The sequence below is a fragment of the Babylonia areolata genome, chromosome 14, assembly GCF_041734735.1.
Source record: "Babylonia areolata isolate BAREFJ2019XMU chromosome 14, ASM4173473v1, whole genome shotgun sequence".
NCBI classification, from domain to species: domain Eukaryota; kingdom Metazoa; phylum Mollusca; class Gastropoda; order Neogastropoda; family Buccinidae; genus Babylonia; species Babylonia areolata.
In genome coordinates, this window is record NC_134889.1 from 33,215,570 (window position 1) to 33,228,105 (window position 12,536).

The 12,536-nt window shown below is 37.2% G+C and overlaps 2 protein-coding genes across 2 annotated transcripts in view; one reads left to right on the forward strand and one right to left on the reverse strand.

The window, feature by feature from the left end:
* Positions 1-207: 207 nt before the first annotated feature.
* LOC143289999 (vesicle-trafficking protein SEC22b-like) lies at positions 208-8,530 on the reverse strand. The gene is made up of 5 exons (XM_076599297.1): positions 8,306-8,530; positions 6,825-6,940; positions 5,696-5,856; positions 4,738-4,884; positions 208-2,974 (listed from the first exon to the last, which is right to left on the reverse strand). Exons 1-5 carry the CDS (start codon positions 8,378-8,380, stop codon positions 2,820-2,822), a joined length of 654 nt encoding a protein of 217 aa, XP_076455412.1. The 5' UTR covers positions 8,381-8,530; the 3' UTR covers positions 208-2,819.
* A 231-nt stretch (positions 8,531-8,761) lies between these two features.
* Positions 8,762-12,536, forward strand: part of LOC143289691 (uncharacterized) — a 62,631-nt gene continuing 58,856 nt past the window's right edge. The window contains exon 1 of the mRNA XM_076598739.1: positions 8,762-8,931. The gene's annotated coding sequence lies outside the window, so the exon portion shown is untranslated. The remainder of the gene's footprint in view (positions 8,932-12,536) is intronic.

Sequence of the window (12,536 nt, forward strand, 5' to 3'; positions counted from 1 at the left end):
TGTTTTTTAAGTAAACACGATTATGACAACATTTCCCATGATGGAATTTTATTCTGCAGAATGGACATCAGACGTACTAGTTTGAATTATTAAAAAAAAAAAAAAAAAAAAAAAAGGGAAAAAGAGTTCAGTTTGAACAACTTTACAAAATTCAGCATTTGTTAAGACTCCAGTAATGAAATTAAAAAAAAAAAAAACACACACAAAAAAACAAACAAAAAACACACACAAACCCCCCCAGGAAGTTGACATTGACAAATGAAGAAAATGCAGTTGAAGAGCAAATAACACAGGGAACAACAGAAACACAGAGATAAACTTAATAGAATTTCGCTTGGCAGTGTTTTAATAATTCAACAACCGCACCACTTACAACAAGACAGAGAATCAAAACTGAACTTCGCTTGGCAATGTTTAATAATTTAACAATCGCACCACCTACAATAACACAATCTGTCACTGAAAATAACAACAAACAATTTTGTGTCCAGATGAAAGCCAATTAATGAGTTTGAACTGAAATGCTTATAGTCACACACACACACACAAGTTCACTCCACACACCATGGCAACCGGTGGATCTCATTGTCTGAGGTACATAAGTACACAGGTATTTGGATCATCGTCAATCGTACCCTCTGGTGAGCTAAAAAAAAACAAAAAAAACTCAACAGGACACCAAGTCATCGTCAACAAAAAAGCATGTCTAAGTTCTCTCTCTTTCAAAGTATAATCATACATATATAGTAAATACACAGAATGATAACGAAACCATAACTCTTCACTTTGTCATGCGATTTTCTTTGGATCATACTATGATAAGTGAATAGCGAAGACAGAGACTAGGTTTTTTCCCTAACTGGTCAGTTATTTCTTCTGCTTTGAGTGCAGGAATAAAGCACAACTCTCCAAAAATATTCCATTTCTTCACAAATCCCAACCACACGCACACCAACACAGACACACCTAACTACACACACACACACACACACACACCAACACACACAATAGCACCCACACACCTACTAACACACACACACACACACACAGACGGACATGAACATTCCCTTCAACCACTAGTTCTTACACAACACACACATGAACAAATCTATAACAGCATTTATCTGTAGACCTGGCCAAATACCAGCATTACCAGACTTGTTTCACTCAAATACAAACTAATACTTGTAATACCAGTAAATCAATCCCCCCCCCACTCCAAACAAAACAATGCACACTTGTCAGGTAAAGCAGAATACATACAATGGAACGGTCTCATCCACAAGCCGTCACACTGTTCAGATACAGTCACTCATCATTCACAAGCGTGTATATATAATTCTGACAAGCTTCACCCCAATGAGGACACACACTCAGCCCACAATCAGCCAACCAGGTGGCGTGTGAAAAGGTCCACAACAAAGGTCCATAACTCTCCTCCACATGAAAACAACTGCTATACCACACTGCACTTGTCAGCTACACTGGTCACTCCTTCACCCTGTTTGCACATACCGCAGGAAATATATCAACAAAATCATTGACTGAAGCAAGCAAAAGACATAAGCAAACAAGGTTCTCTACACGGACATATCTTGTCTCTGCAATTTCATCTTATTTTCTTTTTCTCTCTCTTGCATTCTTAGTATGTGCTCTCTGGCCCTAGTGATTTGATCCGTCAGTCACAGTCACAGTAGATCTTGCACAGACAGAACTTTTCTCACAGCAGAGAGAACAGATGCTACCTGTGGATCATCCTGATCTTTTTCTTGCTTCAAACCTTCTTTCCAGGTTGCAAGAGATTTTTGTTTGACCTCATTTGATGCACTTGCATCACATTTCTATTCCATTCCTTTCTGATGATTGTCAATGTGAGAAGTCAGTGAGGGTTATGGATGGCAAGTGCTGAGAAAATATATTCCATATCACCATAAAGAAGCAGCACAGACACAGGCAACAAGGTCAAGTAGCGGACATCACCAGTGCCAGAGCTGACTGCCTGAAAACTACCAGTCTGTACTTTCTACACTAGATGTTAGCATCACACATCTCCAGCTTTTCCACAACCCATAGGTTGCATTCACCACATGTAACCACCACTACATTCAATAAAGAAATAGGCACTGGCACTAAGAACACACAGTGACACAATAACACAGATGCTGTTAACATATATGTGGACTTCTCTAAACAAGTTGTGACTTAGGGACCAGATCAAGAAATAGGAGTTGAAACTTTGAAGTTAACTGATATACATTGCTAGAAACGCTTTCTGACAGTGTTTAGAGATCGATGTAATGTTTAGATCAAAAGAAGTCTGCTGGATAAGCAATCACGGCCTGACTGATGATCAAAAACACATCTGTATGCAAAAAGGGAAGGGGAAAAACTCCAGCGCATTTCCAGACTTCTTTACCAAATGATGTACAAGTACAGTTTGAGCATTTTCAGACATACCCCCTCCTCATCCCTCAAGCCAGTGTTGTTAATGATCGTGTCAAAAGTAATGTCCCAACACTCAGAGACTGGTAAATAACCACAACAACAATTGTTGAGCATTCTTCCATACTTGAAAACCCTACTTAAAATTCTTCACAGTCATAACTTTCCTACGGATTGTTAAAAATTTACATGTGCCTATATCCATTCCAGAACAATCACCTGTGGATGAAAAAAAAAAAAAAAGGTAACCAGTGCAGACAAACATCTTTGTCTAGCCTCCTCCTTCATAACCATGCACACTTAAACCTTTGTTATTGCAGAACCACCTCCTCCCAGACACTCGCTTTATGACGGCACAAAAACAACAGTCACAAACTTCACAAAAGCCAGTAGCGGATGAAAAGGAAGAGAACGACGACGACGATGACCACCACCCCGATCTTGGCGTATGATGAGCGCAGGTTGAGGTACTTTGCGTCTTTCTTGTACTTCTGGGAGAGTGTGGACAGGTTGCTGGCCTTTGTGTCCAGCACTGCCACAGAAAAAACAAACCAAAAGATGTTTAAAAACAAAACAAACAAAAAAACAAATAAATAAAACGCGCGCGCACACACACACACACACACACACACACACAAAAGCGCAATATTACAATAACAGATAAAAAATATTCAATCTATAAAGTTTTTTCATGGACGAGTGAGAAAATGAGGGATTACAACTACTACTTATACACAACTACTCTATCTCGCTCTCCCAGAACTTTCAACCACCGTTTGTATGTCTGCCTGTCTGTCTTTTGCATGAGCTACATACTCAGATAAGATGATGAAACATCAAGACACCATCCCATGTTTTAGTCAAACATATTAAGTCCGTCAGGATTGTTGGTCAGTGGTTGGTGGCGCCAAAATTTCTTAATGACATTCAAAAACAAGACAGTCAGGCAAAGGTAATGCCATCTGTGAAGTTTAAGCCATAAATGAATTCAAGAAAATGAAAGTTAAGGCTAAGGTAATTCCTTCCGTGAAGTTCTAAGCCATGAAAAGGAAAGAAATTGAAAGGTAAGGCCAAGGTGATGCCTTCTGTGAAGTTCTATGCCATAAAAGAAAAGAAAATGAAAGGTAAGGCCAAGGTAAGGCCTGCCGTGTAGTTTTAAGCCAACAAAGAAAATGAAAGGTAATGCCTGCTGTGAAGTTCTAAGCCATGAAAGGAAAGAATTTAAAAGTTAAGACTAAGGTAACGCCTCCCGTGAAGTTCTAAGCCAACAAAGAAAACGAAAGGTAAGGCTAACGTAATGCCTGCTGCCAAGTTCTAAGACACAAAAGAAAATGAAAGGTAAGGCAAAGGTAATACCTTCTGTGGCGTTCTAAGCCATAAAAGAATTAAGAAAATGAAATGTAAGGCCAAGGTAATGCCTGCTGTGAAGTTCTAAGCCATAAAAGGAAAGAAAATGAATGGTAAGACCAAGGTACTGCCTGCTGAGTAGTTCTCAGACAAAAGAAAATGAACTGTAGGGCTAAGGTACTGCCTGCTGTAAAGTTCTAAGACATAAAACGAAAGAAAATGAAAGGTAAGGCTAAGGTAATGCCTGCTGTGAAGTTCTAAGACATAAAACGAAAGAAAATGAACTGTAGGGCTAAGGTACTGCCTGCTGTAAAGTTCTAAGACATAAAACGAAAGAAAATGAACTGTAGGGCTAAGGTACTGCCTGCTGTAAAGTTCTAAGACATAAAACGAAAGAAAATGAAAGGTAAGGCTAAGGTAATGCCTGCTGTGAAGTTCTAAGCCTTAAAAGGAAAGAAAACAAAACACAATGCCTGCTATCAAGTTCTAAGACATCCGTATAAACAAAAATGAAAGGTAAGGCTAAGGTAATGCCTGCTGTGTAGTTCTAAGCCATAAAAGAAACCAAAAGTTAAGGCCAAGGTGTACTGCCTGCCGTGCAGTTTTAAGCCAACAAAGAAACTGAAATGTAAGGCTAAGGTAATACCTTCTGTGAAGTTCTGGGCCATAAAAGAATTCAAGAAAATGAAAAGCAAGGCTATGGTAATACCTCCTGTGAAGTTCAAAGCCATATATATATATATATATATATATATATATATATATATATATATATATATATCGATATATAGATATATATAGATATATATATATATATATATATATATATAGATATATAAGAAAATGAAAGGCAAGGCCAAGGCAATGACTGCTGTATAGTTCTAAGCCATAAAAGAAAACGAAAACTAAGGCCAAGGTCCTACTGCCTGCCGTGTCATAAGTTCTGACCTGACAAGGCCTCCCCCCTCTGCAGGACGTCATCAATGTTCTGCACCATGATCCTCTGCACGTCCTGCAGTTCTGTGTTGATGTTGGCAAGGTTCCTCCTGGCACGGGAATCCATGTAGGACTTCCGCTGCTTCTGCATGTACGTGTCTGCAACACACCAACGTCAGAGCACATCACGGCATTTTGTCGTGGGTAAGGTGACCAAGGGAATGGTTATAAATAACATTCAGACTATGGGGATGACAATGCTGATGATAGTAAGTAATGATGATGATGATGATGATGATATAACATTCAGACGACGGTCTTGTCTATGCTGATGACAGTAAGTAATGATATCACTGCAGTAAAAAATAAAAATAAAATAAAAAGGGTGGTCGACTTAAACAGTCAAAATAAGTGGAGAATTGCTGATATATTTGGTCAAAGCTTTGTTTTTATGCTTCTGGAATCCGTAAATGGTTCAGATTAGAACGCCAACTGTACCAAGCAAGAATAAATGAAATTAGAATGGTGCTGGTATAGAATACTCGTACCTGGTCTAGAGGGGAGGTAATCATGGTACAAGTTAACTTGTGCCTGGAGCAGAATAAGTTAATCAGAGTCAGAAAGACTTCCTATTCTACACTGTTGATAACAGCTAGTTTTATGCCCTACTTACAGTCATTTCTTTAAAAAAGAAAAAAAAGTATGAATGTATGTGGAATTTGTGTAAAAAGCACATGTATAATCAATACTCTAGGTAGATGTATTATTTTTTCATAATCAAGTTAAGCTCCAAAATAATAAACATAATAATAATAATTGATACAAAACTGACACACAAGCACTCACCAAACTCTATAAAGCTGTAGGTTTATATCAAAACTGACACAAAAGCACTCACCAAACTCTGTAATATACTAATAAAGCTGCAGGTTGTAACATTATAAATCAAAACTGACACGCAAATACTCACCAAACTCTATAAAGCTGTAGGGCCGAGACACTGTGTGTACCCGGGCACCATACTGGTTCTGGAACTCAGTTTGTAAGTCTTCCAGGTAGGTGTATGCCAGCCTCTTAGAAAACGCTTTTTCACACAAGACCAGGTAGCACACTCCTCGTTCTAGCACATAGCTGAAAACATGTAATGACACTTTGATCAGTGGATTACATTACAATATAATAATATTTATATTAAATTTAAAACATCTTTCAAGTTTAATAAAGCAACTATTAAGTGAGACTGAGACTAAAGTTTCTGAACAGATGGAAAAGAAGGAGATGACAAAAAGAAGGGTGATATGAAAAGCAACCTATGTATTGTTAATCATCTGTGTGTGTGTGTGTGTGTGTCTGAGTGTGTGTGTGAGCACATGCATGTGCATGTGAGTTTAAAATTATATAAAGTAGTGTGTGTGCACACGAGAGAGAGAGAGAGAGACAGAGAGAGAGAGAGAGGAGAGAGAGAGAGAGAGAGAGAGAGAGAGAGAGAGAGAGAGAGAGAGAGAGAGAGAGAGAGAGATCTGGATAGAAACAGAGAGTGCCACTGCAAAGAACAAGTCAGAATTTAGCTATAACTACATGTACCATTATGTACACTTACGTAGCAAAGTTACAATGGGATGAATACATGTATCTGAAGATACACTCAGGCACCAAACATCAGTGATATAATCATGTATACTTCATTCTTTGGACAAGAGAGCAACAATGTGGGGAAAAGAGACTTGGGAATCACGAATCTAATGTACCAGTTCATCTTGCAACAGATTTGCATACATAACAGGATTTTTGTTTTCATTTTTTTTTTTTTTTTTTTTTAAGAAACGAAAAAGAACCAACTGTAGTGTAAAAAAAAAAAAAAAAGTTACAGAAGCTAACCTTTGAAAACTATCATTCGCATCTGGTATTTCTTCATATTCTTCTTGGTTACTTCCTAATGACTAAAAAAAATATTCACACTGAAATGACAATGCTTCACCCCCTTCTTTTGTCACGTGTGATCAATGTCATGAATATTGACTATCAAAGGGTGCATCCCATTAGAAATAATCAATTAGCTGTAATTGAGCACATGTACAGAAAACACACCAATAACTCACTGGTAAATGTAGGATCCAGCCTCAAGACTACATCGGGCAGGAGGGTTTGGGTCGGCTGCTATTTTCTTGAACAGATGTTTCGCTTGTGTCTGATAATCCATTAGACTTCTTCCAGCCTGGTAGGAAACAAAGGGGGAAAATATCAATCAGAAGTAAAACACTGTACCACTTAAATTTGAAAAGCTCATGGTATTCAGGACCTGTCTATACTGCACAGCATCATCTCCCCCCCCTCCCCTTCCATATCTTTATCAATTCAGAGGACAACAAATGATTCATGAATTGAATCATATTCATAGATGATAGTCACATGAAAACATGTATGTGTTTAAACTTTAAATCAATAAGTCTGAAATCATTGTATTTTACAGATAAAAAAAAAAGATGACTATATTAATAAAGTATTATACCTAAAAAATAGAAAAATAAGTGCCCATAAAAATATGTTTAACTATCTGTAGTAAACTAGTACTACACACATACATAAGTACACATACACATAATGACATATACACACAGACAGAAAGATGCAGAGACTGAGACAGACAGAAAGTTGGAATGGGTACATCTCTGTGTGACTGAGAGAGGCAGAAAGTTGGAATGGGTACATCTCTATGTAACGGCAATGAATTAGCCAGTCAGTTTCAAAAATTGTCCAGAATGGAAAGCAGACTTTACAAGTATAAACTCCTGATCATTCCTTGTTTATTTACATCAGACGACATAAGCAAGCAGATGAAAAATAAGGACGAAACCAACAATTAGCAGACGAAAAAAGAATGGTAAAAGAATGGTATCTTCTGTTATTTATAGCCTGGAGACCATCGACACAAAGTGTTGACTGAGCTGGCTTCCACGGTTCTCTGGGGCAAGGCGTTCCAATCCTGGATGGTATGTGGGAAACCAACCTGCCTGCCTGTATTCAGTTTAACAAAAAAATTTGCTCCAGTTGCTCATTGTGGGTGCTCGTTGCCATGGTGGTGTTGATACCAGTTTTGCTTTCATTGAGTACTTGCTTTCATGATTATGCTTGATTTTATGAAGCATGGTCAGTCTGTTTGGCGGCGTTGTTGCAGGGAGGACCATCCAAGGTCTTGTCTTGTTCTTATATTTATTCACCTTTAAAAAAAAATAAAAAAATTAAGGCCTGACTAAGCGCGTTGGGCTACGCCGCTGGTCAGGCATCTGCTTGGCAGATGCGGTGTAGCGTACATGGATTTGTCCGAACGCAGTGACGCCTCCATGAGCTACTGAAACTGAAACTGATTATCTTGTTCTTTCTCAGTCTGGCGGCGTTGTTGCAGTGAGGACCATCCAAGGTCTTGTCTTGTTCTTTCTCAGTCACTGACATTTAGGAAGCCATGGACACAACTCACATTACATCTTTAAATGCTACCAGGCCAAGATGACAGTACTTAGTTTAAAAAATGAACAGAAGAAGAAATAGTCCAAACAAATGCAAACAAAACATTTCAACAGACCTGCTCATCTTCTTGGACAGATGCTGCGAGCGGCAGCCCGTCCTGCTGACGGGCAATCATAGTAAGCAGAACCATACTAAAACCTGTTTATTCTTGTCTCATATCACGTTAAAGCATACGTTTGAATGACGTCTTATTGTACACAACCACAAGTTTTAAAGCTTTGGTTTTGAGACCTTCGTGACCAGACGATCTCAAATGACGTGGCCCTTTCTGCGCCTGACAGGAAATGTGATCAGACGCAGTTTTTCTGCAGAGCTATGCCACATAGACGTGTGCAAGCCGCAGTTCAATACATCTTTATGTCGCCAAACAGTTCTGCATTGCGTACATAATAATGCAAACAAATATTTAAGGAAAGACTGTTGTATATACAGCACAAAATTTCGCTTCTTCTGTTTGTTTATCGGCTTTAATCTTCCTACGGAATTTTCGTACATGCACCAAAATGTCACACGTAATCAGGGAGATCGGATGTGTTTTAGCATGGTGTGTGTCATGACTTTCTGACGGACACAGTTAGCATACAGATAACCACAACTTGTTCATATTTATTAGCACTATGATGTAAAATTGTGCCGGCGTATGTGTTATTTTGTTTTTGCGATCTGCTTCTTTTGATAAAGGTAAGCAATAACAGTCTGTTAGTTTTGTGGTTTGTTTTTGGGAGGTGCCACCACGGCTGCTGGTAACACTCACAGTAACAGACTGTTAATGTTTTGGTTAATGTTTTGGTACGCCCTGCCTTGTAAGCATTATGAATACAAAAATACACATACCGTTTATTTGTTTCATACGCATATTCAGCAGTGTCCGGAACAGCTGTACAACGCACAGATTAAGTCACATGGGGAGCCGCACAGCATGCCTGTGTTGTATAGTTCGACTATCATTTCGTGGGGTGTGTAGAGTGTTTAACACTTGAGCAGTTCAACTGGTCTCAGGCTTTCGTTTAAATTATTAAATACGTAATTATTAGATATTATAATGTAAATAGTCTCTCCACAACCTTTCACACAAAAAAAAAAAAAAAAGAAAGAAAGAAAGAAAAAAGAAAGGAAAAAAAGGAGAAAAAATCCACTGCAAAGTCTGTAATTGTGTAAATTATGTGTAATGTCTTTCCAGAGCAGCTCACATCAAGAGACAATCTATAGCTATAAAAAAGGGTACAAAGAAGAGCAACTAAGATATTAAAAGAATGCAAATCTGAGCTATCAACAGAGACTTATATACTAAAATCTGCATTCATTAAAGGGAAGAAGGCTAAGAGGGGATTTAATAGAAACATACAAATTGTTAAATTGCTATAATGAAGTCAATATGAATAATGTTTTTAGAATGTCAGATTATGAGAATACAAGAAATTCAATGATGAAAATTTGTAAAGAGAACTGTAATACTAACCAACGGAAAAATTCATTAGCTAATAGAATTGCACATATATGGAATGCACTACCATTGGAAACTAAACTTGCACAAAATACTAATGTGTTCAAAAATCTCCTTGACATGAACATCAGTTTAAAAGAAAAATTTACTGACTTTGATGAGTGATTTACAGAACATGTAAAAGAAAACATATGTATCCCACAAATAAAAAGAGACCGATATTGAAGGGGACATAAAAAAGACAGTCAAATGCCAGTCCCTACACTATTACTACTACTCTCAGTCTCCCCCCTCCCCCTCAGTTTTTTTCTACTGAGTTTTGCCTGTGTTTTGCATTTTTCACAATTACCTGTTTGCATAAAATTTGTGAACTGTCATGCATTTTACTATTTTCAGTCTATGCTGGATATTTTTTTGTCTAAATTGTGGAATCTGTGATTTGTGAACTGTCATGCATTTTACTATTTTCAGTCTATGCTGGATATTTTTTTGTCTAAATTGTGGAATCTGTGATGTGCACATAAATATTGATGGCCTTTGAGTTTGAGTTTAAGACTGAAAATTTCAAACTCAGTCTTCATCCTTTTAATACTTAACCCACCAGGGACTGCCGTGGTTTGACCCTTGATCTCCAAATAGACTGCTGAAGAGTTCCATGCTTACATAATTTATAGAGGCGCATCACATGATCTGTGCTCTCACACTTGATTGGCTCTTCAAAACTGAGAGCAAAAAGGCTATCAAGTGAGGCAGAACAGCAAAACAGCGGCTTTTTTCTGCTTTTTGCTTCACATTGTTTCTTTTTAATTTTTTTATTTTTTATTATGCATGAATTATGATGGCACTTCATTGAGTTTGGTTGTAGAAGTGAAGGCTGTCAACTGAAGAAAAGGACAGCACCTGTTTGCTGCTTTTGCCTATGTCTGTTCACCTTTAGCATTGCTCGCAATTTTGAATAAAAGTTAGAGGCGTTTGTGCAAAATCCAAGATGGCTGTGGAACTCTCCAGCGGTTAGAGAGCAGTTCAGATCCCCTCTACTGGCTACAGTTTTTTCAAAGTTGATTTCTCTCAGCTGTGGATCAAACAGTTCAGACCTGAAAACAGGTTAAAAATCCAATGATAGGGCTCAGCAGCAAAAGAAAGAGCGGTTTACACAAGGCATCAAATTTGACACAATTTGATATTTATACTTACAGAATATATTTAGAATTATATGAGAATTACGCCAGATGAAATTTGATTAGGTGATATAAAGTTGTGTGTGTGTGTGTGTGCACCACTATATGTGTCATTGTGTTTGTATTTTCTCTGTCCGTATGGTTTGATATTTGCGTTTGTGATGTACATGTGTGTACCCTTATCAAACCAGGGACAAAAGTTTCTTGCGATGCAGACTATTGGATCAGTTTAACACATCTGGGAATTAGACCAATGAATATCATAATAATTAATATGTTATGTTTGATAACTGATTTTTGTTACCTTGACCTGATACAGTTAAAAGGTCGACTTTCTTAACATTGACCTGATAGTTACAAGGTCAGCAAAACAGTTACAGCATGTGTGTTGGTCAGATGCTTATTTTACCAGAAAATGATAACAAAAACAAAAAATCTACTTGACAGTTAACACATTTTATGCATAGCAAAGACTTATTTGTTGTTGTTGTTTTTTTTTGTTTTTTGTTGTTGTTTTTTTAATGAAATTTGATTTTTATGTGAATTTAATACATATTATTTTGTATCAATGCAAGCATAGTTTCGATGGGATCTTGATTTCCGGGGTGTCAATAAAGAAATACACTATACAGCTGTTCAGTTGAAAAAGAAAAAGTATTTAACAAGAGAGGCAAGGCCTTCAAGACTCACTTGTGATAATGTATTGAGTATAATTTCAAAATGTAACGTTTAAGATGACAAAGATTAGTTTAAAGCAAATTAAGTCCCCTAGCATTAATTACAGAGTAATTTCCCTTTTTTACTATCTGCACCAAAAACGTTTACAAAATAAATAAAACTTCCATGCTTAGCAAAAGAAGTTCCTGTTTGAACAAAAAAATGATAATAATGACTGCTCTTGTTGTTGTGTCAGAATATCAGATCAAAGTGCCAAGTTTAGAGAATACAAAAAATATAAATATAACAGTAAATGCAGTTTGCATATAATTAGGCTTCATTTTTTATCTTTTTGTGCCCATCCCAGAGGTGCAATATTGTTTTAAACAAGATGACTGGAAAGAACTGAATTTTCCTATTTTTATGCCTAATTTGGTGTCAACTGACAAAGTATTTGCAAAGAAAATGTCAATGTTAATGTTTACCACGGACACACACACACACACACACACACACACAACCGAACACCGGGTTAAAACATAGACTCACTTTGTTTACACAAGTGAGTCAATAAAAAATGAATAAAGAGAAAGAAAAAAAAGTCCTGCTACATATATGATATAATATTACTATTTGTAATACTTTTAACTTTTAGTCAGGTCAGGTGTATATTATAAGCCATGGAAAGACACAGTCATTTCCTTTTGACCAGTTTGTTACCATTTAGTCAGTTTGAGCAAAATTGTTGACACAGACTAGCTGTCATCATATAGTAGTGTGTGTGTGTGCATGCATGTGTGTGTGCATGCGCGCATGCGCGTGTGCATGCACACGAGAAAGAGAGAGAGAGAGAGATTTTGAATTCTGTGTCATCATCAGTCTGATTTGACAAGGTTTACCTGACCTGTACCTAATCTTTGATATTTTTCTTGTTTATCATCACATTGTCAAGCCGTTCTTACTGGGTTTCCATTTCAAATCATACATGTAGTTTACGCAAGTCTAGA

Coding starts and splice junctions, on each gene's coding strand:
- LOC143289999 (XM_076599297.1), bottom strand. CDS start 8,380: ATGGTTCTGCTTACTATGATTGCCCGTCAGCAGGACGGGCTGCCGCTC. Junction 6,941..8,305: donor CTGTCCAAGAAGATGAGCAG/GTCTGTTGAAAT, acceptor GTTTCCTACCAG/GCTGGAAGAAGTCTAATGGA. Junction 2,975..4,737: donor GAGGGGGGAGGCCTTGTCAG/GTCAGAACTTAT, acceptor TTTCTGTGGCAG/TGCTGGACACAAAGGCCAGC.